Here is a 27,960-nt window from a genome sequence, read left to right as displayed (position 1 = left end):
CCATAGTGTCGTCCGGGTTAGGGCAGAGTTTGGCCGGGGGGGCTTGGCTCGTCGTGCGCAAGCGACTCCTTGTGGCAGGCCGGGCGCCTGCAGGCTGACCTCAGTTGTCCGTTGTTGAACAGTGTTTCCTCTGACACATTGGTGAGGCTGGCTTCTGGGTTAAGCAGTCGGGTGTTAAGAAGCGCAGTTTGATGGGTCATGTTTCGGAGCATGACTTGACCTTATCCTCCCGAGCCCGTTGGTGAGTTGCAGTGATGAGACGAGATCACAATTGGCGAGAAAAAGGGGGTATTAATACAAACAAATTTAAAACAATGTCATCTGGCTGGTGTGAGAGAGTGAGACTATGAATCATTTTGCTCCGTCTTCCCCACTGGCAACCAGCGGTATGACAGTAATTAGATTAACCTGCTTCCCCAGTCAATTAATATTTACACTGAACCATTTGAAGTGAGCCGTTAGGGGCAGATGGAAGAAGTTCAGTGCCATGAGCCAAGAGGCATAACATCCTACTCTACTGATAAGAACAGTAATAGGCCAGTTCCAGAAAAACACGCCAGGGCTGTGGCGGGGTGTGACATGGGTGAAGCACTATGGCTACACAAACCACTCAACATCTACAGTTCACAGCCCCCCCAAGACACAATGCCCTGCCTGTCGTGTTATATATAGCACCTATAGTGTAGCTGATTGATACAAAATGACTAATTAGCTCAGTGTGGGAGTATTCTTGAAAATGAACCATTTTCTCCCAGTAACAAGGTGACAAGAATCCAGGATCATCTATAAAAGGGTTAGTGTGGGTTGTCCTTAGTGCACCCACTCCTTTACTTAAAAGCCTGCCTGGTTCCAGCATTTAACTGGCCTTCCTGTGTATGGTTTATGTGGGCTGCTTGCTTGCCTGTTTTGTCCTCCTTCTCCTCCTGTAGCGAGTGTCATTTTTGAGATAATTATTTATTAAGTTGTTCATTATGCCTAGCTGTTGCTGTCTGTCGGGCCATCTGTCCCCAGCGAGGTGCTGCCTCTTTGTTCTGTTCCCCCTGGCCGCAGGGGAGAAGGGGACTGCTGGAGTACGATTCACCTTCTGCTGACGGCCACCCACCCCCAACCGCGCACCATGCACCGGGTACAGGGGCAGTGGCCCAGCGGGCAATGGGCCTTCTGTCAGCACTTTAGACCACTGTGGTTACCTTGACAAACTTATCCCGGACACCAAGTTCAGCATGCTCACTGGTGCAAAGTCATAACCAATAGATATAGAGAGCCGCAAAAATTATACTTAACAACTTGCATAGGCCTACGATCTGACTGAGAGGGAGTGACTGACCAAATATGTCCATGTCATCTGGACATAACATTAGGGTTGTTTGTTGAGTTTGTCATTAGATCCCCACTAACTGTTACTTTAGCAGTGGTATCCAGTGAATGACTAACTAACTAACTAACTAACTAACTAACTAACTAACTAACTAACTAACTAACTAACTAACACCCTTGCTTTTCTTGCAGTTACACTCAAACTTTTCTTTTCTTACTAGCACCAACTTTACTGATAGCTACTTTGAGTAAAATGTACTTACTATGACTGTGATACGTGGTTCTCCCACCAAGCTACCTTAACGGGATAGTGCGAGACTCTGGCAATTAAGACGTTTTCTACTTACCCAGAGATGAATTCACTGATAAAAAGTGTACATTACCAAGAAGGAGTGTGATGGAGTTTTGCATCAGATGACCTGGCCTCCACAATCATCCGACCTCAAAACCCAATTGAGATGGTTTAGGATGAGTTTGACTGCAGAGTGAAGGAAAAGCAGCCAACAAGTGCTCAGCATATGTGGGAACTCCTTCAAGACTGTTGTAAAAGCATTCCAGGTGAAGGTGGCTAAGAGAATGCCAAGAATGTGCAAAGCTGTCATCAAGGTGAGACGACCATGTATCACAATAAGTAAAAAAATTATCACATTTACGTAAGTATTCAGACCCTCTACTCAGTCATTTTTTGAAGCATCTTTGGCAGTGATTACAGCCTTGAGTCTTCTTGGGTATGACGCTACAAGCTTGGCACACCTGTAGTTTCTCCCATTCTTCTCTGCAGATCCTCTCAAGCTCTGTCAGGTTGGATGGGCAGCGTCGCTACACAGCTTTTTTCAGGTCTCTCCAGAGATGTTTGATCAAGTTCCAGTCTGGGCTCTGGCTGGGCCACTCAAAGACATTAAAAGACTTGTCCCGAAGCACCTCCTGCGCTTTCTTGTTTCTAGTCTTTCTTGCTTAGGGTCATTGTCCTGTTGGAAGCTGAACCTTCACCCCAGTCTTGAAGGAGTTCCTACATATGCTGAACTTGTTGGCTGTTTTTCCTTCACTCTGAATGATTAAGCACAAAGCAGATGGGATGGCGTATTGCTGCAGAATGTTTTGGTAGCCATGCTGGTTAACTGTGCCTTGAATTCTAAATAAATCACTGACAGTGAAGCACCCCTACACCTCCTCCATGTTACACGGTGGGAGCCAGATCATCCGTTCACCCTCTCTGCGTCTCACAAACACGCAGCGGGTGGAACCAAAAATGTTGATGTCAGATGTCCACCGGTCTAATGTCCATTTCTTGTGTTTCTTGGACCAAGCAAGTCTCTTCTTCTTGTTGGTGTCCTTTAGTAGTTGTTTCTTTGCAGCGATTCACACAGTCTCCTCTGAACAGTTGATGTTGAGATGTGTCTGTTACTTGAACTCTGAAGCATTTATTTGGGCTGCAATTTCTGAGGCTGGTAACTCTAAATAAACTTATCCTCTGCAGCAGAGGTAACTTTGGGTCTTCCTTTCCTGTGGCGGTCCTCATGAAAGCCAGTTTCTGCACTCAAAGTTCTTGGCATTTTCCAGATTCACTGACCTTCATGTCTTACTGACCTTCAAGTAATGATGGACTGCCATTTCTCTTTGCAAATAAGGCTATATTCTGTATACCAACCCTACCTTGTCACAACACAACTGATGGGCTCAAACGCATTAATAAGGAGAGAAATTCCACAAATTAACTTAAGGCACACCTGTTAATTTAAATTTATTCCAGGTGACTACCTCATGAAGCTGGTTGAGAGAATGCCAAGAATGTGCAAAGCTGTCATCAAGGCAAAAAGGTGGATACTTTGAAGAATCTCAAATATATAATGTATTTGTAACAATTTGTATTGTAACACGTTTTTGGTTACTACATTATTCCATGTGTTATTTAATAGTTGTGATGTCTTCACTATTATTCTACAATGTAGAAAAAAGTAAAAATAAAGAAAAACCCAGAAATTAGTAGGTGTGACAACTTTTGACTGGTACTGTATATGCTGAGTAGATAAGTATTCAACCCCGAGTCAATACATGCTAGAATCACCTTTGGCCACGATTACAGCAGTGATTCTGTCTGGGTAAGTCTCTAAGTGCTTTGCACATCTGGATTGTACAATATTAGGCTATTATATTCTTTAAACAATTATTCAAGCTCTGGGAAGTTGATCATTGCTAGACAGACATTTTCAAGACTTGACCGATTTTCATGCTGATTGAAGTAAAAAAAACTGCAACTCCAGTGTATTTGGCTTTGATTTTTAGGTTATTGTATCGGTGAAAGTTGAATTTGTCTCCCAGTGTCTGTTGGAATGCAGAATGAAGTTTTCCTCTTGAATTTTGCCTGTGTTTAGCTCTATTCCATACATTTTGTTTAAAAAAAACTCCCTAGTCCCTGATGACGACAAGCATACTCATAACATGATGTAGCCACCACCACGCTTTAAATTGGCGCACAATTGGCCCAGCGTTGTCCGGGTTAGTGGAGGGTTTGGCCAGGGGAGCAATACTTGAGCTCATCGCACTCTAGCAATTTCTTGTGGCAGGCCGGGCGGCTGTAGGCTGACCCCGGTCATCAATTGAACACTGTTTCCTCCGACACATTGGTGCAGCTGGCGTCCGGGTTAAGCGGGAGGATGTTATTAAGCCCGGTTTGACGGTGATGTTTCGGAGGACGCAACGATGAGACGAAATCGGAGAGAAAAAGGGGGTAACATTTTTGGGGGCGGTATTACTTTAGTGCCTTATTGTAAACAGGATGCATGTTTTGGAATATTTTTCACTGTCATTTTGGTTAGTATTGTGGAGTAACTACATTGTTGGGTGCCTGTATGTTTGTAGTGTCTGGGTATATTGATTCACCATCCAAAGTGTAATTAGTAATGTACCATGCCTTAAGGGATATTCAATGTCTGCTTTTTTAAACCCATAGACCAATTTGTTCCCTTCTTTGCCAACCATTAGATAAGCTCCCTGGTCTTTGTGGTTGAATCCGTGCTTGAAATTCATACAGAGTGAGTCCATTCAACTTATTGTGACTTGTAAAGCACAATTTTATTTAGGCTTAACATAACAAAAGGGTTTAATACTTATTGACTCAAGAAATTCAGAAACTCAAGATCAGTGGCACAACATCTCAATTTAATCCATTTAAAATTCAGACGAACAACAAAATGTGGAAAGGTGGTGTGAATACTTTCCGAAGACATTGCATGTGTGTGCACACAGTGCCTTCGGTGAGGGGGGGGGGGCAGGACTCTACAGGAAGTGGCTACCAGAAGAAGAGCAGAGAGATGCTAAGAGAGCCTAGGCCGTCCTCTTTTGGGATGACATGCCATTATGCTGAATGGGGAACACACGAGTCATTCAGGTTGTCCCACGCCAGCCTGGCCAGGAGCCAGCGCACTTATCTCAATCTAATCCTGCACAATGATGCAGCACAGAGCACCTCTTAATTATGGGCAGAGGCACTCTTCTCTCACAACACAGACAAAAGCGCATGCACACGTGCGCACACACAAATGTGCACACACACGCACAAACGCTAATGCGCATGACACACACAACAACCAGAAACAAACAAACGGATACATCAAAAAAAACATGCATCTTATTCATCACAAGCGTACAGCATACAAATACAGGAGCCTTTGAGCGAGAGCTGCTGCTACGGCATCTCAAACAGCAAATGCATAGGCAACGGAAGGCAGGCTTCATCAACATGTCACACACCACTTTGCAAAGAGCTGGAGGCAGTATGCATTTTGGGAACATACAGTTTACTTAATTGTTTGAAACCTGAACATTTTACTACATATTATGGAGGCATATCTTTACCTTGCTTCAAAGTAGCCTTGCAAAAATCAGACCCATAATCGGAAGGTATTAGGCACAATCCTAGTCATATAAGCAGCTCATGCTACTTGTTGCCTATCAGATCTCCCCCTCTTTCTACATTTCTAGGATATTTTCCTCTCTGTCACATGTGCTTTAGACTGTTTTTTTCCCACTAATTGCATTATGGAACAAACATTTGCACGTAGCCTACTGCCTTGTGTGCGTTGCTGCACTTATGTGAAGAAATAATAGTTCAACATTTTAATACAATTACTCTGATCTGTTGCATCAGACTCATTTCTTAAAAAAAAAAAAATGTAGCCAAGGCCTACTGGTTGCATAAATGTGGGATCTATCGTCCCACAACTGTCCCAGAGTCTGTTTGAAATAGGCTATTTCTTCCTTGTCAAGCTGACCAATAAAATAGGTCAACTTTTCTACTATGGGGGATAGTAGAGTGACATAGACTAGTGATTTTGCCGTTCGTTCCTCGTCTTGTTGGGCGAGGAAAAGTAAATGTGAACAGTTATTCCAGCATCTTCAAAGTGCACATCAGAATTCAGTAAGAATGGCCGCACATCCTTGCATCGGTCATCAATTGAACACCGTTTCCTCCGTAATCTAAATGTGATGTGTCATTCTGAGCACCGCGGATGGACGCCTTAATCAGTTTACTCACCCAATGCACATGGGTCCGGTCAATTTCTCAAATTGTTCAGCACCACATTTTCCTAACGAAATCCTGGTGTGCACATACTACAACCTAGAGACATCAATATGAAAAGCAATGTTTTCAGATACAACAATTCACCAACCTCAGAAGTGGTTGTATTCCAAAAGTTTGGGGGTATTTCAGAGGTTGTTTGTATCCCCGTACTTGCCTGTGTATGGTTGCAAGTCTGAACCAGGCAAAAAGATGTACGTTCGTGGGAAACCAATGAGCATCAAGGAATTATATCCACACACATACGGTCCTAGTAATCACCCCAGACAGGTACCCCAACCAACCACAAACAATGAAAAGCATCCAGATTATGCACGCGGTGGCCAACTGCTCTGTGAACCTCAAAGAGCATGTGCTTGCTTCTCAGATGGTATGTGCCCATAGTGTTCTAACGCCCTGGACCAGAGCTATAATCTGTCCCAAGCTCTGTTCCAGGGCGTATCTATTAGCTAGCTAGCTCTGGTCCGCACTAGCTCTGGTCCGTAATAATTAGCTCTGATCCCGGGCGTAGCTAGAAGTCAGTGCGGACCAGAGCTAGCTAGCTAGCTAGCTACACCCTAGAGCAGAGTTAGTGCGGAACAGAGCTAGATAGCTACTAGCTACACCCTGGACCAGAGCTAGTGTGGACCAGAGCTAGATAGATACTAGCTATGCCCTGGACCAGAGTTAGTGACATATTACAGCTCTGGTCCAGGGTGTTGGAGCACTGCATATGCATATACCAACAGGAGCTTTCATCCATCCAGCTACTGCCCTATGGGTACACTCTACAAGGCAGCCCACTGTCTGTTCATTCCTCTCACAATTTCACCTGATATACGCACGCACGCACGCACTGTTAGTGGACGCAAGGAGGCTGTTAAGTAACAAAACCACGATGGCAACGCGAAACAATAGCAGAACCTGGGTAAACCAATCATGGAAGACAAGGGCCACAATATGAACCATAGGGAAAGTGAGCGATTCATACTACCATTCCTAATGCAACCGGTGCAACTAGCAGAGATGTACGTGGCTGTGTTAGAGCATAGTGCACCTAGATCAGACTGGAGAGGTCAGCTAGTGCATAACCTCCGTGGCTCAGCTGACAGGACAAGGGGGGGGCAAAGGCTGACAGATCAGGGTCAAGGGTGAAAAGCAGGGTTCAGGAGGTGCAGTGACTGGGGGGTTAAGTAGTGCCCTAATGCCAGGGCCTAACTGGCATGCCATGCTTCAGGTGCAGGGGACATTCTCTATGGTACGGTACTGTATAGTATAATGCAGGGAGCATTCTCCAGTAGTCCACAAAGCAGGAAACACAACAACACACATACAAACACCACTCACTTAGCGGCCTGCGTGACAACATGACCGTGCTCCCGCAAGCTTTGCCCTGCAAACAAAACACACCAATATCTTGGGATCAATGTCAGCAAACCTGGAATAGGGGGGAATCAGGGGTGGATAACATGGCAGCTTAACAGCCTGCATAGTGCACTAGATACCAAATGTTAAAAAATATTTTAAAAACTGTGCACCCTTCTGGTAGATATTATTGATGTAGGACCGGGAGTTAGTCCTGAGCATGATGGCCTCCTGATCAGTTGACAAGGACAAGAAGAAAGTTCTGGCTTCCTTCACATAACCTTCATCTGATCCAGTATAGATGAGTACCAATGCCCTGACTGCGGGCCTGTACGTCTCTCTCTAAGTTCCACCTGCCATACTTAGCGCCCTCCTGTGTTTACAAGGTCCTGGACGTTGGAGGGGCCTCCTGCAGTAAGGGGCAGCTGCTGCAGCACCACAGCAGGCTGATAGAGGGACGCCTCTGCCAGTAAAAGTTGATGGTCACAGTAAAAATCACAGTAAAAACACTATTTCCCTTTTCAGGGCCCTAATAACCCTGCCTCCGTCCAGACCGCACATGAACATGCAGATCGGGCAGACGCCACAGGGGCCCACCCCACACATTACATCAGGCTTAATGGTGTGTATGATCCTCGTCCCCTCCCCACTCAGTGTCAGGAGCCCAAAAGGAGTTACGGTTAAGGAGCCGTGGTCTGGGCACAGGCGAGAACTCATTTTATCACCTTCGCATACACTCTGGGAGAAGTAGGACAGACCCAAAACCATAAAGCTGAGCTGGCATATACAGATGGAGGGACAGCAGAAAGAGGTGGAGGGAGAAGAAGCGGGGAGGAAAATTTAAAAAAGGGGGGGGGGGGATTACAAAAAAGAGGGGAAAGGGGAGGGAGGTCTAAAGAGGACAGGCCAGCACCATAAAGATGAGGAAGGATATACAGATGGAGGGACAGCTGAAAGAGGAGGAAGTAGGAAGACATTTAAAAAGAGGGGAGTGTAAGTAGGGCAGAAAGATTACTTTCTGCAGTGCTTTACCATTAGTCAGAGGTAGAGGTAGATCTGGAATTGGGGACGAGACAGAGACCTAATTTAGCTGGTTGTAGATCTGGACAGAGAAGGAACAATCTTGGCTTAAAATGAGAGTTGAGTATGCAGTTTTCACTCTTGAATTGCATACCTTAAATTTCAAAACTCTGCATCCCTCAAGCAAACTTCTAGGCCTAACAATACCGACCATGCACCAGATTTGCCTGTTCTTGCTGTGAGATGTTACCCCACTCTTCCAACAAGACACCTGCAAGTTCCAGGAAATTTCTGGGTGGGGAATGGCCCTAGCCCTTCCAACAGGTCCCAGATGTGTTCAAAGGGATTGAGATCCGGGGTCTTCGCTGCCCATGGCAGAACACTGACATACCTGTCTTGCAGAAATCACACACAGAACGAGCAGTATGGCTGGTGGCATTGTCATGCTGGAGGGTCATGTCAGGATGAGCCTGCAGGAAGGGTACCACATGAGGGAGGAGGATGTCTTCCCTGTAACGCACAACGTTGAGATTGTCTGCAATGACAACAAGCTCAGTCCGATGATGCTGTAACACCCCGCCCCAGACCATGATAGACCCTCCACCTCCAAATCGATCCCGCTCCAGAGTACAGGCCTCGGTGTAACACTCATTCCTTCAACAATAAACGCACATCCGACCATCAACCCTAGTGAGACAAAACCGTGACTCGTCAGTGAAGAGCACTTTTTGCCAGTCCTGCCTGGTCCAGCAACGGTGGGTTTGTGCCCATAGGTGTGATGTCTGGTGAGGATCTGCCTTACAACATGCCAACATGCCTACAAGCCCTCAGTCCAGCCTCTCACGTGGTCTGCCAGTGCGAGGACGATCAGCTGTCTGTCCTGTCTCCGTGGCGCTGTCTTAGGCGTCTCGCAGTACGGAGATTGCAATTTATTGCCCATGCCACATCTGCAGTCCTCATGCCTCCTTGCAGCATGCCTAAGGCACATTTACACAGACGAGCAGGGACCCTGGGCATCTTTCTTTGTGTTTTTCAGAGTCAGTACAAAGGCCTCTTTAGTGTCCTCGGTTTTCATATCTGTGACCTTAATTGCCTAACGTCTTTAAGCTGTTAGTGTCTTAACGACCGTTCCACAGGTGCACGTTCATTAATTGTTTGTGGTTCATTGAACAAGCATGGGAAACAATGTTTAAAAACTTTATAATAAAGCTCTCTGAAGTTATTTGAATTTTTACGAATTATCTTCGAAAGACAGAGGGTCCTGAAAAGGGGACATTTCTTTCTTGCCGAGTTTAGATTCATATACCTTTGATAAAATGTGTCCCATTCAAACATTTGGCCGTCATTGTAAATAACAATTGGTTCTTAACTGACTTGCCTAGTTAAATAAAGATTAAATACATATTAAACAGGCAAATTGTGCCTTAAAAACACATCTAAATATCATCGCCCCACTTTTCCTAAGAGTTTCGATCTCAACTCTCAGTATATATCCATCTCACGTAAAAAGAGCCAGGCCCATCTATACTGAACAAAAATATAACCGCAACAGTAGAGTGTTTTATGAGCTGAAATAAAATATCCCAGAAATGTTCCATCACTCACAAAACTCTTCTCTCAAATTTTGAGTAGAAATTTGATTATATCATGTTAGTGAGTATTTCTCCTTTACCTAGATAATCCATCCACTTGACAGGTGTGGCATATCAAGAAGCTGATTAAACAGCATGATCATTACACAGGTGCACTTTGTGCTGGGGACAATAAAAGGCCACTAAAATGTGCAGTTTTGTCACACAACACAATACCACAGATTTCTCAAATTGAGGGAGCATGCAATTGGCATGCTGACTGTGCAGATATGTCAACCAGAGCTGCTGCCAGAGAATGAAATGTTCAGTTATCTACCATAAGCCGCTTCCAACGTTGTTTTAGAGAATTTGGAAGTATGTTGAACTGGCATCACAACCACACACCACGTGTAACCACGCAAGCCCAGGACCTCCACATCCGGCTTCTTCACCTGCGGGATAGACTGAGACCAGCCACCTGGACAGCTGAGGAAACGGGAACTTTGTGGGGAAAACTAATTCTGATTGGCTGGGTCTGTCTCCCAGGCCCACCCATGGCTGCGCACCTGCACCAGTCATGTGAAATCCATAGATTAGGGCATAATGAATTTATTTCACTATTGACTGATTTCCTTATATGAACTGTAACATAGTAAAATCATTAAAATGATTGAGTTTATATTTTCGTTCAGTGTAGTTGTCAACTAGCATCTAGTTGTCAACACAGTGTCTGTCAATAGCACATCATTGATCATCCCTGACCCTCATTCACAGCTCCCTCTGAAGCTCATGTCCTCAACCCTGGCTCCTTGTTCAAAGACACAATATGACTGTACCGAGAATAAAACGGAAACAGAAAAACACAATCAAAACCGAGAAAATGAATGGGGAGAGGGGGGGGGTTATTGTGGGAAGTGCTTTGCAGTGGAAGCCTCTTCTTATACCCCTGGTGCGCTCCCATCTTTCCTGCTGGGATCAGAGATTAGGAAAGCGTAGAACGCTCCGCAGGTGCCTCTTGGAATGCTGAAAGTGTTGCGAATGGAGTTCAGGGCCGAGGAGAGATGTGAGAGCCCAACAGGGTGAAGTTTGATGCCCGAGTTGAAATGGTCACCATGTACCTTTGCACAGGTGTTTACAGAGCAGTGGAGAGCAGGAGGATTGCATTGGCAGGGCTTGGTGGCCTGCTCCCAGCACAGAATCCCCGCTGGCATCTGGCTGGCGCATGGCACAGGGTGGCCAGTCTGCTCCATGTTCATGGAGCCTCTTTAATAAGTGCTGTCATTCCACTAAACACAGATTTATGACTGCAAGAGGAATCTTCGGGAAGAAAGGCAATCCATTTAACATCTTATCTCCCCTATAGAGGGGGACTAAATGTTTGCTTAAGTGTTTTTCCATTTAAAATGACTGTCTACAACAGCTTACAGGCAACACAATAAATTCCCTGGCTTTTAGCTGTTCCCTTCATCCTTTTAAGTAGCGACAACAGTGACCACAAGGAGACTGGAGAGAGGGGCACAGAGAAAAAGGAAGAGAGAGGAAAGAGTGCTGCACATCAAGTACTTTTGATTCCCTATAAAATGTCCCTCTTAAGAATGCTTACTTCTCCAAGCCAATTTAATGCACAATCTCAATCGATTCAAGCCCCTGAAAAAACGTTTTCAAATACCCTGTACCTCGAGCTGTTAAGTCTCTGCAGGACATCAAATAGCCTCTCCTTCTGGCAACACATTCGCTCCACTATTTTTCTTTCTCCCTCTCTCTCAGTGCTGGAAATCCTTAAAATACTATCTGAAGACGTGAGAGGCTTCACACGGCATCTATTCATTCTGTTGAGTCATTCAACTGCCTTGCTCATGCATTTGCTATCGACACTTGAAGAGCGTATTTTCAAACTCAATTCTTCCTCTCTTCATTGGTTCACCTATGAACATGCACTTCACCTAGGAACATGCACTTCCGGCTGCATGACGCGTGGTGCTTGGCCCAACAACTTTTCCAGGACTTTGAGAAGTCTTTGCTCCAGAGCCTTGGTTCTTTTGGAGTGGGAGGACAGGACTGATGACCAAAACAGAGCGGACACAGGGAAGTCTCTGGTGGTGGTATGGGGCTGAACAGAGAGAGTACAGTGCTTGATCTGCCTCTCCCTGTCAGCGAATTAGCTCCAATGGAGAGAGGGAGAAAGTGCTCCAAAAAAATAAGACATCCTCCTGAAGTCACAGCCTTCGAAATAGCTGACCCACTTGTAGACACACTTTAGATAACTGCCTGTCCTCGATGTTGGAACCGATAAAGGTTTGCAGTATATACGCACGAGAGCCTGAAGATGGCAACTCGTCTGCTGCTGCTACTACTGCTGCTGCTGAGTAAAATAACCTGTAAAACCTTGGGAGAGGTAAAGAACGTGGTGATGTGGAACGCTACAGTACATGAGACGATACACACGTATCTTCATGACACACCACATCTCAACTCCATTACGCAAAGCAAAGAGAGGGACAACTTCACAAAAGCAGTCCTTAAGACTTACGCAATAACATAATATATGCAAGCTTTCTTCATCGGCACAAATCTCCAATTCACCCGTGTTCCTTTCAGCGATGACACTCAAGGCCAAGTATAATGGGGTGCTGACACATTTGTGTTGCATTAGGCCCTGAACCAGTGGAGGCAATTACGGGGGCCATTTGAATGTACATTATGGAAGCACATTAGTAAGAACAGCAAACAAAGACTAGAGACATTTAATGAGAAAAATATATACACGAGCCTATCTTTGTATGGGCAGAGGAATGCGCCGCCCACTAAAACCCATGTCGGAGTGATAGAAAATGAATGATTGCGATGAAGAACCCCACTCTGTGCTTTTTCCACTGCTTAGCTGTAGGCAAACATTGTGTGATGCCAGCCATATAAATGAGCGATAACAGAACCCCTCCACCAAGACAAGCCCATTACAGGCTTAACTAAATGATTAAGTGAACATTTCGGTCCATATGTGCTTCGCCACACTGTACAGACAAACCTTTTTTTGTACGAGTAACTCTGAAATGTAACCTAATCGTTAGGCACATGAAATGAAAGAACACAGGAGCACACATAGCCACGGACATTTAGTCAGTCACATCGTGTCGTTTCCAGATGTGTTCTGGAAATTTTACAAAAAGTAAGCCATACTTAATATCGTGAGGAAAATGTGAACACAACATGGGCTATCTATGTCTGTTGATGTGCACTGTGTGTGTAAAGGAGTATGTAGCTTAGTTAAGAACCATATCCATTCTCATTGTGTGCATGCGCAGTGGGGAATGTTTCCAGAGACAACCAGAGAGACGCAAACTCACTATGCTTTTTTTGTTGCCATTATAGAGATGCTTCATTTTAGTCAGTCATTTGTCAAGTCCCGTGTTCCCAAGCGGTCCCAACACCCTCGGCCAGGCAAGATGAACAGAACACCGGGCCGGACCCATAGCTCTCAAAGAATAGACAGCACTTTACAATGGCAGTGAGATAACACCGAGGCTGCTGAATGTCTAAGACATCTCCAAAAGGAAAGATCTAAGTGAAGGGCAATAATTCCATTTGGAGAAAAAAAAAAGACAGATGCTAAAACGGCAGGGGCGCCTCAACAATTCCATTTGGATCTCTGTTCGAGCAGAGTGATCCGTGGACTCACCTCTGGTCCAGGAGGGTCAGTCTGCGTAGTTCGGTCAGGTTTTTGGCAGGTGGGCATCAGGGCAGCTTTGGCACACTCCTGCACGCAGAACACACAGACCGACGTCAGAGACGGTCACTCATACTGTGGCCCGGAGTTCTTCCTGGTCAGGTCATGCGGTCAGGAACAACTCCCAGCCTACATTACGTCATAGTTAGGACCAGGAGTTTTGTCCTGACCGTGTGGCTTGACTATGAAAAATCCCAGGACCAAGTAGTATTATTAGTACCTTTTTAATGCACGCGGTTTAAGAACACCACATGCTAAAAAAAGCGCCACAGAAAATATTACATTCCAGCCGACAAAAACCCCCTAAAATCACTGGGGAAGGAAAGTTGAAAGACATGCAGGGAGGATTTCGTCAGCAAATATTGAACCACGTTACCTCAAAGTGCACCAAAAAAAGAAGTAATATCAACTGACAGGGGAATGCTGGCCAATGTGCTGCAAGGTCTTACTCGGGCAAAATGAACGCTTCTCAGCGGACAGATTTCAGCAGGTTTGGCTAAGAGCTGCCGTTTCCTTGAAAATTACAGGGGGGCTGCTTACGATTCCGCTGCAATGCTGCTGGTTAGTGTTGCGTTCTGTTAATATCAATTATACCAATTAGGGTTCAGAAATCTGAGGCATATGTCATGAATTTAAGTGAGGTATGCTGTCGCAGCAGACATGGCTGGTGTGTGCAGCATGCATTCTGCCGGAGAGTGAGTATCGTCACACCAACCGCGCCAGATTTCAAACAGTACAGGGGGGCTTCCAACATCCCTCGTCTTTGGCTGAGATCGAGGAACCTGATTGATTGGGCCATCCTTATCTGAGCTGGGCCAACAACACATTGAACAGTCTGTGTTTTCCTATGGACCATATGGTAGTCTGAGGAGAAGGAGAGAGGAGCAATCGGTACCTACAACCAGAATGTGCAAATACACAGATGTCAAACGGGAACCGACTCTATGGAGCATACTGGCGGCACCAGGCATGTGACATAGAAGAGACGATGTATGAAGCCTCGGGAGCAAAGTATCAAATTATATTCTCTCTCAGTGCAATATATCAACTTGACAACGGCGCTACAAACCCTCCCAAAATACTTGACAATCCAGTCTTGCATTGAAAGTATTTGGGGTTTTGATCTGATTCCAACATTCCAAACATGATTTGTTTGTTTAGCTTTCTAAATTTGGTCAAAGCAGATTAAAATTAGCATTCAACAACACTGTACTTTTCCCTTCATATTTCTCTTTAATTTATATTAATGACAGGGAGAGAGCAATGCTGCATGTGATAGGCTGGAGAAAGTCGTAAACAAGGAAACAAAATGGGTGGGGGGGGGGGGGGTACTACTATTAGAAGAGTCTCCTCAGTGCCCTCTGCTGTTGTCATGGACTCCCCCACTTCACTCACTCGCTCGTCATCATCATCATCATCATCATCATCCTCACACTAGTGGTGAGTGGCTAATATTTTTTTTGTTCTCCCTGTATCTAGCTCCTAACCATGTATTATCCACAGTCTGTGTGTTTGTCTCTCAGAGCAGCCAGTCCAGGACACTCAGAGGAACTCCTACAAGCAGAGATGCTGTCTGTGTGCACTGTGCTGAGGTGTTCCATACCCAAAAGCAACCAAGTTGTTTCTGTTTTGCACAGGCAACTTTTAAGAGACAGCCCTTTTTGCATCCCGTATCCCATTTTGTATTTAATTGTACTCTATTGTATCGAAGTGATCTGAATTTCTAATGTAAGACGACACACAAATTCAAATGTTCAGACCGTCTTCTCAAACATTGTGGTAGTGCTACGGTACGTCTCTCACCAGTTCAGCCTGCAGTCGGAAGATCAGCTCATCCTTCTCCCTCAGCTGCAGCAGCAGAGCCTCTTCCCTCCCCGGCTCCTGGAAAGGAGTACAGACAAAGTCACACACAGTACTTCAGAAAGGGAATAAGTTAGGGGAGGTGAACACTGAGCGTTGAGCCACCACAGCACTACCCTAGAGTTAGTGATGGCTAGAATGTGGATTGAGAACACAGACAACTGTATTATGTTACAAGTGAACAGGGAGGCAGAGAGAGGACTGAAAAGTGTGTGGACAGTACATGCAAGGACTCCTCTGGTAAACTTAAGGCGAACTATGACCGCAGCGATTATAGATAGGAGAGGATGGAGCAGGCCCTAGGCAGGAGAGACCATGGCAGCGATGAGGAACCATACACCCACTCACACAACCAAGATGGCCTACTTCAAAACATACTGGTCGAGAGAGAGCGAGCAAGAGCGAGTGAGAGTGAAACTAAAGTCCACCAACACAGAGCCAAGATAATGGCGTATGGCACAGCTGCAGACAAACTAGAACAATGTGGCTGTGAGTTACATAAGGCAAGTGGAGGCCATTCAATCTCTTGCCCAGAAACCCCGGCAGATACTTTGTGCAAAGGTCCTCGACCCTTGCTGCACTTTCTCAGACGGCCATGTTGTTTCTGAAATCTGTACCGATTGCTCAATGTGCACTTTGGATGAGTTGCCCTTACTGATGTTCTTCTATAATGAGAGCCCTGGCAGATCCCTTCAAAAGAAAGGTAAGCTCAAAGGCAGTGGATGGGCAACAACATTATAAGACCATTAGTCTGTCACCAAACTATCATACCATGTGTTATAAGTAACCCCATGTTGCAAACTTGAATTGGCTTAGTGCCTTCTGCTACTTTATGCCTGTTATTTATTTTCTTTGGGTTTCTCACACAACCTTAAACGTCTCTGTCAGTCACTGTTTGCTGGCCCACTGTTACTGTGATATCCTCCTTTGTTTCTTTCAGTTTCAGTCTTTCAGTTTGTTTCTTTCTGAACTAAATGTCAATATTATTAGCCAGATAATGCCATGAAAGCCTGTGTTTTTGTCCCCCTTCGTGGGGTCACGTCCCGGGGAGGTCACAGAGTAAACAAGGAAATGAAACATCCTCTAAACCTTCGCCTGAGGGGAATCCTTAATTCTGTCTCCATTAGAGAAGTTCAATGAGAGGCACTTTATCTCCACATTACCATAGCTAGGACCTCTGGGGGGTGGGTGAGAGAGGGTCCCAGTCCCACAGACTCGCAGGGGAGCACAGCAGCACCCTACCCTCTGTCACCCCTATGAATAAACAGAACAATAAGTATGCAGCATCTCTCCGTCCTCACAAATATACTGACCACCCAAGGTTAACAGAGTTGGGCACAACTGTATCAGGGTTGGGCTCAATTCCAATTAGAAATATTTTCATCAGCGATCCATTGAGGAAAATTGTCATTTCAATTTACTTCCTGAATTGACTGAATTAAACAAGAATTGACCTAACCATGGTCTGTTTAGTGACCCTATCCTTTTTCTCATGGAGGGTTGAATGTTTACAGCACATGTGGCCGGGCCATGACAAGAAACAGCAGTTGGCATACACACACACACCTTAAGAGCATCTCAAGGAGACAGGCAGGCTGCCAAAGTTTTCTAAAAGTTCAGGTTTATCTGCAGGCTCATCTGGCCTCTGGACAGACTGTCAGAAAGGGCTGCCTGTCCTGCCACCTGTTTGTACAGAGACAACATAAAAGTGTAGTGTTTGGGGAAAAGGCTATGCGGAAACACATCAGGCAATTGATGAGCTTGGCATTTCAATGAGATCGCCTCCACCCGAGGAGGAGCAGTGAAAAAAGCTGTGCTCTCCATGGGAGCCGCTTTCCGAGGGCGCTAATTATAAAAAGGCAGGGATAACAAATGTTCCCTAAAGGAAGTTTTTGCTCAAAGTAGGACAAGGAGTGACACGGTTTCGTCTCAGGTGGGTTGCGGGGCTTTATTTTTAAACTCAGATTTTTCTGGAACGTCAGGACGAGACCCATCCGTCTCCCCTGTCATCCAACACAACGTCAGATGCATGGGCTCCTATTCTCAGCTCCCTCCCCCTCCCTCTCCATGCGAAGAGAAGGTAGGAATGGACCAGAGCGTCACACAGCGCTCTGCCTGTGCAGTGTTGCTGCTCTTGCTGGTGCCATCGTTCCATGTAGGTCAGTAAGGAGGACACACACACAGAGATAGACACACACACACAGACCTATTTTCCACTCCTGTGCTCTCCGCCCCAAAAGCGCAACAAAAACTCTGCCGCCCGCCACTAAACAAAATCCCCTTTCCTCAGAAACCCTGACAAAAGCCCATTTCATAAACCTCCCCTGCCACCCCAAGACTTTCCCAAAGGGATTAATGAGATCATCTCATTGAGATCAAATTCCACTGATGCTATGGCTGAGAAAGACTCAGCCCCGTCAAGTTTCTGTGGCACTTTAAGAAGCAGAAGGACTGGAAAATGTTCCTGGGCATGCTGAGAGAAAGCAGGCATGAAAGAAGATCTAACTCACAAACAAATCCCCTTTTAAAGAACTCTGCAGGTGGTAGAATACACTTCTAAATGTGTTGAGGCTCGAAAAAGCACTAATGGTACATTATACAGCATGGCATAGATAGGTACCAGTCATGGTTGAGCCTTGCAAAAGTGAGTTGTTAGCTGTAAAAACAGTTACCTTTAGGGGCAGAGTCTTCTCACTACAGGGGCTGATGGGGAGAGAATGAAGGCTGCCTGCAGGACTTGTGTCAGTGCTCTGAGGAGGGAGAGAGGTGGTGAGACGTAGATAGAAACTGAAGAAGAAAAAAAACATCAATAACATGAAGTCAAAAATTCACAATTTCGAAATGTTACCATATTATTTTGAGGTGAGAGGATAAAATATGTCACCAGAGATAGGAACGCGACTAAATATACAGCAATGGGTAGTTGAAACATGAGCTCTTGAAATAACTTGTCATTTTGCTGCCTTCTTCAAGACATCAAGACGATTGTACAGTGACTATTCTGTCGTCACTATTCTATTCTGTCGTAGGTTGAGTTGTACACTTACCTATTAACATACCTCCATAAATAGAATGTCCAAACTGGGTAATAATCTTCATAATTTTATGCGTTTGGATGCCCCCTTTCAGAGAAGCAGTCCTATGTACACTTAAAGGTGCAATGTAGTCAGACTAGTCCGGCCCAATTGTGTCAACTTCCATCAATGTGTATCCCACATGCAGGTTTAAGGTCAACACTTTTCTACAGGCTTGCGTGGAAATGTCTGAACAATTAAATAAGGTTCAATTTCGGGCATGGCACTGGCTGAAAGCATTCATAGTAATGGCTTTTCTCCTTATTTGAGGTGCCAGAGCTCAGTGACCAGAGATGATATATTAATAACATGGCCCTCGGCCCACTTCGATAGAGTATTTAATCATCATTCAAATTAGGAAATGTAATGCTTCAAATAAGTAAAGGCTTTCCCCCCCCCTTTAAACTTGGCTTTCATAGGTACTAGGAGCCTCTGAAAAGCACGCGGTGCAATAAGACTCTTTTGGCTGAGCAGAGATGCCCCGCGCCGCTGTGTTTCATCCAATATTAGAGCGTTTTATTCTGGATGTGGAGAGGAAGAAACACCACAGAGGGGGAGCAGAGAAGAACCACCGCCAGGTCAAGCAAATAAAACAAAAAGCAAATAAACAAGTCATTCTTATTCTTGTTACTGAGTGGTTTACATATACGGTGATGGAAGGCAGCACATTTGCAAGTTAATGAGAGTACGGAGTCAGCAGAGAGGGCAAACAATTTCCTCTTTAATATTCAAGTTCTTCTGTTGTGTGCTCCTCTCTGGCCCTTCTCCTGTACAGCCTCTAATTGTTCATGTAGACTTATTTTATCTGGCCGATGGGTCTTTTTGAGACAACGCAAAAAGATGAACAAATAACAAGAGAGAATCAGACAATGCATCATTCGACTCGCATTGTGATCTTTTTGTGTTGGCTTGAATCTCAGGTTAAACACAGCAGCAGGCAGGTTCTACTAGGGGGAGATGACCTTCAAAGCAACATAGGATGTTGTGAATTCCAACTTGGCCAGCAGTGCCTAATGTCTTGTCACCAAGGAATAGAATCATGCTGCTACTGTTAGAGGCATTGTTTTTCTACCAGAGCAGCCACGCTTGGTACTGTAGGACTGGTTCTGGTCCACGGTTATTGTAGAATGGATTCCAAGAATTAAATGTTAACCAAACACCATTGAGTCTGCTGTGTGATTTCTCAGTTAATTAGCCATTACACAAATAGCTAATCACATTTATAATAGTGGGATGTAATTTGATTGCGTTTCCCTAGCCACTCCAGATACTATCCATTCCCAGAATTAAAACCCCCATTAAATACACAAAGGCATTTAGAAAGCTGCGGAGGGCACGGCGTCGGGCTGAGACTTTAACAAGCTCCAGGCTTCACTGTGTGACAACGCCAAAAGCACACAGCTATTTAAATGAACAAATGGAAATTACTTCCAGCACTTGTTTTTGAGGTTGAAATATATCATGTTCAGAGCTGATAGAGCAGAATACTGGTAGAAACTGGCTGCTATTGGGACTGCTGTGCTGCTGGGGCAACCACCATTCTGATGTAGGCTACATCATGTGTTGCCATCAAATGGATGATTGGAGTTACCAATGCCATTATCTAGGACCTTTGTAATCCATGGGTATTACAGTTTCTATCGACTACTATGTGGTTATGAATGAACTTGCAGGGGGAGGAGCCATGCTTACCCTTTATTCCTCTCCCGCTTGCTTGCTTTACTGTGGAGAGTTTAAATTCAAATCTGGACCTCAAAGCCAGTTCCACTGCTGATTTTCATTCTTCCCCTCTAATCAAAGACTGATTTAAACCTGGCTGGGAAAGCAAGTGTGTGCAACTAATTATCAGGTAGAACAGCAAACCAGCAGTACCCTGGACATCCAGGCTCTGATTTGAATACCCCTGGTGTAAGGTGTGACAGGTGGTACTACTGCAGTCTACCTCCTGCAGGGTCCTCCGGAGGCGCAGCAGCAGGGTCTTGACGGAAGTGCAGTCCTGCTGCATCAGCCTTAGGGGTAGTGCCTCCAGCCCCGGGGCCTCGTCCTCCCGGCCCAGGCACCAGTCAGCTGGCAGCAGGGTGGTCGGCCGGCAAGGCTCCCTGGAACACAAGCACAGAGTCACCTTCACGCCCACAAATCGGAAACAAACATGTACAGAAGGGGGGGTGGCATATTCACAGATAGCTCCTAACTTAAAATACTACAGTTGCAAAGGAGAATAAATGTGCCAAAGTCCTATTTATTCACTAATATAAACTGGGTGGTTTGAGTCAATTGGCTGAAAGCCATTGTATATCAAACCGGATACCCAGGGTATGACCAAAAAATAAAATTAACTATATATATACACACACACACACTTTTTACTCTTCTAATTATATTGATAACCAGTTTATAATAGGAATAATGGCTGTATCCAGGCAGTCCGTGTTGCGTTGTGCATAAGAACAGCCCTGAGCCGTGGTATACTGGCCATTTACCACAACTCCCTTTTGCTTAAATACACAATTCAAAATCATTGAAAATAAAGTAGTATGTTTGTTCTCACCTAAAGAGTTCCTTTACAACATCCTTTACAAATAGGCCTACAGCATCTTAAATGTATTGTGGGCTGAAGATAACATTTTAAAGACAGAAGGCACTTTCTTTAATGACACGTTCTATAAATGTGTCATTCTCTAAACGTGTCTAGTTCAAACAGAATCTAGACTCATATGGACTGGTTGAGATTTTGCCAGTTGTGTTCAGAGTTTAGAACACCGGAACCTGTTCGCACAGAAAATCAAAAAACAGTCGAGTTGAGTCTAGATTTTCTCTGATGGCCCGTGTGAACTCCGCTTAAAAGAGTTGCTCCGTCTGATGATAAAACCCCCCTCATCATGCAGCCAAAGAAGTCCAGGTGTCACTTCAGAGTTGCTCCAAATAGGCAGCCGAGAAAATTAACTATGTCCGCAAATATCAATTGGATCGACTTCCTTGTTTGAGATAACACTTCATTCCCAGGAGGACAGGAGCCGTGATGAATGATTTCATATGAGCGATTACCATCGCAGATATTAGGTGTAAAAAGGAATCTGAGTGTTCCTCGTAAAACATGCTCAACTGTGTTCGGTACATCGCATTAGAGTTCCACCTGACCAGTTTGAGCAATGAGAGATGAATGGTGTCCAGATAACTTTATCAACAGATGAAGCCTCCATTTCACTTCCTTACCCTCCTCCGCAAAATGGAGGTGTAGATTGGGATGTTTTAATGGCAAACAAAATTGACTGCGGCCCCAAATTCGCTCCAGTTGATTTTCTTCCTACGCAGGCCATTGTATGGAAGAAGACCATGAGTGAGTTGGATATCTGATCGATACAGAACATACTGTCATTGAAAGGAAGGCTTGAGTCCTTAGAGTATGGCATAAATTCTGTTTGCCATCGACATCTAATAAAATATGCCTTGATCAATTAATCTGAAGTTTAATAATAAATAACATCAGCTTTACTCTGACATTTATTTTTCATACTGTTGACATTTTACACTACTGTGTTGTGCGACTGCAAGACTGCTTCATGACATTTTCAAAAGTTGAGTACAAAAATATCAAAGCGTCTTCTAAAAACGTTAAGGACAACAAAGAGCTATAGCGGGCTGCAAGCAACAACAAACAAATCAGGAGGCTCTAGCTTATTATAAACAGTATCCATAACACCTAGACCGGGGGACTTTTAGCACTGACATTGAGATGCCTTCGATTCACCAATGCTTTATTGGCACAAAAGACCAAAGACGAGTGTTTTGTTGGGAAAACTAGTAGCAAAAACATTGTCATAATACTCTCGTTTGCAAGTAGCAACAATTAATACATAGTCAAGCGTTCAAATGTTCCCCTGAAGCACTTGCATTAACATGTGTTCTAAAAGGTAGTGATGAGAGAGTGGGTCTACACAGAGCACCTGACTAAAGACATGATCCATCACACAGGCGTCCTCTGATTTCCTGCCTGTAGACCAATCTGACCAGATGGAGCCTCTCACTCCCAAAACAAACACAGAAACTATAGAGTTCAGAAAGGCGGAGAAGTCAAGATGAAACTCTCCTTTTAACAGATTAACATTGAGCATAAATTGCTCAAGGGGATGCGGAGGTGGGTGAATGTGGTCTGAAATATTTCAGTCATCAATGCTTACTCTACATGATGCCACAGATGAATTGGTTTGCTCTACTGAGGTGAGTGTGCAGTGGCTGATTCTATGTGTGTTGGAGCCATGGAGGACTCACATCTCAGCACTGATGCTGGGTGATTAGGCCTGGCTCGCAGTCTGCGTTCCAATTCATCCCAAAGGTGGAGATGGAGTTGAGGTCAAGCTCTGTGCAGGCCAGTCCAGTTCTTCCACACTGATCTCGATAAACCATTTCTGTATGAACCTCCCTTTGTGCACGGGGGCATTGTCATGCTAAAACAGGAAAGGGCTTCCCCCAAACTGTTGCCACAAAGTTGGAAGTACAGAATCATCTAGAATGTCATTATATGCTGTAGCGTTAATATTTCCCTTCAATGGAACTAAGGGGCCTAGCCCGAACCATGAAAAACAGCCCCAGACCGTTATTCCTTCTCCACCAAACTTTACAGTTGGCACTATGCATTTGAGCAGGTAGCGTTCTCCTGGCATCTACCAAACCCAGATTTGTCTGTCCGAGAACGCATTTACACTGCTCCAGAGTCAAATGGTGCCGAGCTTTACAACACTCCAGCTGACGCTGGGCATTGCGATCAGGCTTGTGGCTGCCCGGCCATGGAAACCCATTTTCACGAAGCTCCCAACGAACAGTTATTGTGCTGGCATTGCTTCCAGAGGCAGTTTGGAACTTGGTAGTGAGTGTTACAACGATTTTTACTCCAGAATTCAGAGGTCCCGTTCTGTGTGCTTGTGTGGCCTACCACCTTGCGGTTGAGCCCTTGTTGCTCCTAAACGTTTCCACTTCATAATAACAGCACTTACAGTTGACCGGGGCAGCTCTAGCAGGGCAGAAATTTTAAAAAACGGACTTGTTACAAAGGTGGCATCTTTTGACAATGCCACGTTGAAAGTCACTGAGCTCTTCAGTAAGGCCATTCTACTACCAATGTTTGTTTATGGAGATTGCATGGCTGTGTGCTCAATTTAATTCACCTGTCAGCAACGGATGTGGCTGAAATAGCCAAATCCACTAATTTGAAGGGGTGTCCACATACATACTTTTGTATATATAGTGTATGCGGCTGCAGACAGTCTACTCAGCAAGATGATGAATAACCTACAGGAGGGGTGATTTCTCTCCTTAGGACGATCAATCATGTCACTTCGTCAAGGCTGTAGATTAGGGCTGATAGCCAGTGTCCTCTGGTCTGTCTCTGGGTGCTTGTACTCTACTCAGTACTGTAGGCCTGTAGTGGATGAACAGAGCAGGCATAGAGCAGGCCAAGCCAGGCACCTGCAGACACTAGGACTACTACAGGATGTGACTGGCTGTCAACTTACCAACGCTACAATACAAAGCTTTCTTTGCAGAAACATTCAACGTGATCCATTTCACTATTCTGAAAAATCCAATTAACTTCATGAGTTTAAACATTTTGGACTGAACTCCCGCAGAAAATGATTTATTGTGCTCAGAGCAACACGTTTCTCTTTGTAAATGCTTTCCATTTCCAGAGAAGGCCAACTGACAAATAATTACATGTAGTCAAATGAATTATGGCTGCCTAAAAAGCATTAGCTGGGACTGCAATAAATATGAATAAATCCTCGTCACTCACCAGGCTGCATTGTCCTCACAACACAGAGTCAATTAACATTGAGACTGTCGACCAAAGGCAGTGTCCTGGGCTGCTTTTCAGAGGTAGCTTTCATCTCTCAACATAAGCATTCTGTACCAACACTACGGTGATTGTATTGCCTATTCTTCCAGCCAGAGACACAGCAGGCCACATAATTCAATGCTCCAAAGGATTGGTGGTAAACCATCTATAATGTTGTTGTGCTTTCCGGGAATTAGCCATTTCCCCAAAAATGAATGTCGTTGCCCCAGTTAGACGGGTTATGGGAAAGTAGTCATGACCAGTTATCGATTTTGTCCAGTATTACCCTAAAATACAGTACCTCCATCTAGCCAGGATTGTGAAGAATTCACAGACTTGTGGTATTTGTAGTTGTTGTATTTCCTAATTGTAGTTATGTTTGTATTCTTCTAAATCTTTGACTAGGGCTACATGTAAAGTCCTCCAATCAGCTGTAAAGTATTCTCCCACAGAACAAACCTGAACCTTTTCCTGATAGGCCTAATTGGACTTGGACTGTGTGTATGTGCGTGCTTGTGTGTATGATGGGCAACATGTGATGGCTGGGACACATGAGCTCCTGGCACGGGATGAACTGCAAGGATTTAAAACTCTCCGAATTAGGGCCTAATGTGTTTGTGCTCCAAGCCATTTATGTTGATTTGTTTATTCTAAGATGTTGGGGCCTGTTAACCATTTACAAACCCAAAAGCCTCGTAAAATTAGTGAGGGCATTTGCCTACTAGTCTTGACATGCACTGTACAGAGTCACCCAAAGAACTTGCAACTATCGCCTCTCCCATGCCTCCGTCACAATGCAATGTGTGCATACAAACAATGAGAAACCAAGGTGGTGGAAGACTGATGGAAGACATAAATGCTGTTTAGAAAGGATTAAGGTCATCACAACAAATGTACCATGTCTATGTATCACCGGTTGGTTGGTGGTGAAAGGACAGAGGATGATGAATCTCATATCTAGGCCAGGTTTCAGGCCACGACTTTCTCCTCCTACAGTAATTAGCTGCTTACACACGAGACTGCAGTGTAAACATGTGCATGCTCCCATGTGTGGCACCACTCTCCCCTGTCACAGGGCATCAACATTAGGAGCTTGCCATCAGGGTACGCCTGGGATTCCACCACCGGCATGATCTTTAAAACGCTACATCTGGCAAGATCAACCCGTTCAGGACATCATCGCCACATATGCCGTCATAACTCAGTGCAATCGTCTCAAGTGATAGAGAAAGCGTGAGTAAAGAACAAATCAGAGAAATAAAGCAATTAAACAAGAGTTTTTTTGTCAAGCAACTAAAATAAGCCTTCAAATGGACTTAATTAACATATGGCTGAATACTTATGCTGCTGTCAAACAGCCACTGGTTTTGCCTTATGGATTGATCTGGACACCATCAAATGTTTGCGAGCCCTTCACTTGGTCAATATGTCTTCTGAATAGTAAAAAGGCGTAACGAAAAGCCTGAGAGTTCACATGGCAACAAGCAAATTGAAAGTTTGGAAATTTGATTTCAAATATGGTAGTCGACTGTGGTATTTTGGACGCAGTAATTGCAGAAAAAAGTATTTTAGACGCACTGTACTGCAGTTATACTTCACTGTGACTGCAATCTTTTTTCGTAAGCATAAATTCTAAAGGAGGGTAAAAATGAAATGAGGGGAACTTTGCTGCTTCTGAGGCACTTCAGTTCTGGAGCTGTGCGACCTTGCTCTGAGGTCAGGCGGGCCCCTGTCACTGACAGTACATAGTGCCAAATCATTCCAAGCTCTGATTGGCAGAAAAAAAGCTCTTTCCAGGTAGTCTCCAGGGTTGCGTTCATTAGGGCACACGTTTTAAACCGTTTTGGAAACAACAACGATTATTTTTCATTGGACTTCAGATTGTACATCCCCGTTTCGTGGAAGAGGCAACACCTCCAACACAGAAACTATGTGGTAACACAGCAGTTGCGAATAAAAGTTGACCACATGAAAGTAGAGCGAGACAAAGTAATAATCTGCATCCAACACTTGTTGGCAGAAAATGATGGCAATAACAAACTACACTGCAAATCTTTATTGCAGACTCCATAAACTCAAATAAGCCTATCCTCAAAGTGTGCGGCCAAATCAATAATATTGCTTAATCTGCCACGGTGCACATATACACAATAATGGCAGGTGTTGTTTTAGCAGATATCTACTACAGAGGGAAAAGTGCACAAAATGTATTCTATCAATGTCCCTGTTATGCTGGTTCCCTTTCAGTCAGTCAACTTCGGTACTAGCCCCGCCTTCCACAAGTGATATGCGTGAGGCTCGGATTCATTCCTTCAATTATTCTGCTCTTCACCTCTGTGTGAACAGGAACGATTCATGCTACTAAGTAAAATGTCTAAAGCGAACAAAACAACGAAAGCTAACAAACCGGGTTTAGGTTTGAGATATGCCCAAATTAATTAAACGATACGTTTGTTGTCTTGTATGTCTCGGCGCATGCTCAGGCCGCCCTTGCTCGAATTGGTTTGTGTGCGAGACTAGGGGACGGCGGGGCAGGTTCTCTTTTTCTGTTGGACTGATGCAATCGGGGGAGAAGGGCCCTAGTGAGGGAGGTGAGCAAGAACACTAAATAACTCAGGAGCCAGACATGTAGCCTAAGAAGGAATGAAAATGAATTATTTATGCTAAATTATTATTAGCCTAGTATTTCAAGGATATTATTTCAAGATTCTCTGGTCTGATGAACTCTTTGGCCTGAACTCCAAGTGTCACTTTTGGAGGAAACCTGGCACCATCCCTACGGTGAAGCATTGTGGTGGCAGAATCATGCGGTGGGGATGTTTTTTAGCAGCAGGGACTGGGAGACTAGTCAGGATCGAGGCAAAAATGAACGGAGCAAAGTACAGAGAGATCCTTGATAAAAACCTGCTCCAGAGCACTCAGGACCTCAGACTGGGGCGAAGGTTCACCTTCCAACAAGACAACGATCCTAAGCACATAGCCAACACAACGCGGGAGTGGCTTCGGGACAAGTCACTGAATGTCCTTGAGTGGGCCAGCCAGAGCCCGGACTTGAACCCAATTGAACATCTCTGGAGATACCTGAAAATAGCTGTGCAGCACGCTCCCCATCCAACCTGACATGGCTTGAGAGGCTCTACAGAGAAGAATGGGAGAAACTCCCCAAATACAGGTGGGCCAAGCTTGTAGCGTCATACCCAAGAAGACTTGAGGCTGTAATTGCTGCCAAAGGGTGCTTCAACAAAGTACTGAGTAAGGGGTCTGAATACTTAGGTAAATTTTATATTTCCGTTTTTTATATTTAAATAGCAAACATTTCTAAAATCCTGTTTTTGCTTTGTCATTATGGGGTATTATATGCAGATTGATGTAAGGCTGTAATCTAACAAAATGTGGAGAAAGTCAAGGGGTCTGAATACTTTCCGAAGGCACTGTATATGCAATTTATAGACTATTATAATTGAATAGAACAAAAATGTTTAAATGCTGAGCGCTTGTTCATGCCAGCCTACTGTGTCGCACTTGCAAATTATTCACAATGTATTTATTTGTAGGCTATAGCCTTGAAATAAATAAATAATAGCCTAAATAATTAATTCCTTCTTCGGCTACATGTCTGGCTCCTGACCTATTTGTATGCT

The 27,960-nt window shown here is 44.5% G+C and overlaps 1 protein-coding gene across 5 annotated transcripts in view; it reads right to left on the bottom strand.

Moving 5' to 3' along the window:
* Positions 1-27,960, bottom strand: part of LOC124035977 (serine-rich coiled-coil domain-containing protein 1-like) — a 104,789-nt gene that overhangs the window by 51,232 nt on the left and 25,597 nt on the right. For all 5 annotated transcript variants that reach the window (XM_046349992.1, XM_046349993.1, XM_046349994.1 and 2 more), the window contains 4 exons: positions 20,432-20,588; positions 18,088-18,165; positions 15,359-15,436; positions 13,508-13,585 (listed from right to left, as the gene is read on the bottom strand). In XM_046349992.1, coding sequence (XP_046205948.1) covers positions 13,508-13,585; positions 15,359-15,436; positions 18,088-18,165; positions 20,432-20,588 — 391 coding nt within the window. The remainder of the gene's footprint in view (positions 1-13,507; positions 13,586-15,358; positions 15,437-18,087; positions 18,166-20,431; positions 20,589-27,960) is intronic.

The sequence above is a fragment of the Oncorhynchus gorbuscha genome, linkage group LG05, assembly GCF_021184085.1.
Source record: "Oncorhynchus gorbuscha isolate QuinsamMale2020 ecotype Even-year linkage group LG05, OgorEven_v1.0, whole genome shotgun sequence".
Taxonomy (NCBI): Eukaryota; Metazoa; Chordata; class Actinopteri; order Salmoniformes; family Salmonidae; genus Oncorhynchus; species Oncorhynchus gorbuscha.
Note: the sequence above shows the minus strand (reverse complement) of the source record. Positions and strands in the feature narration are given on the sequence as shown.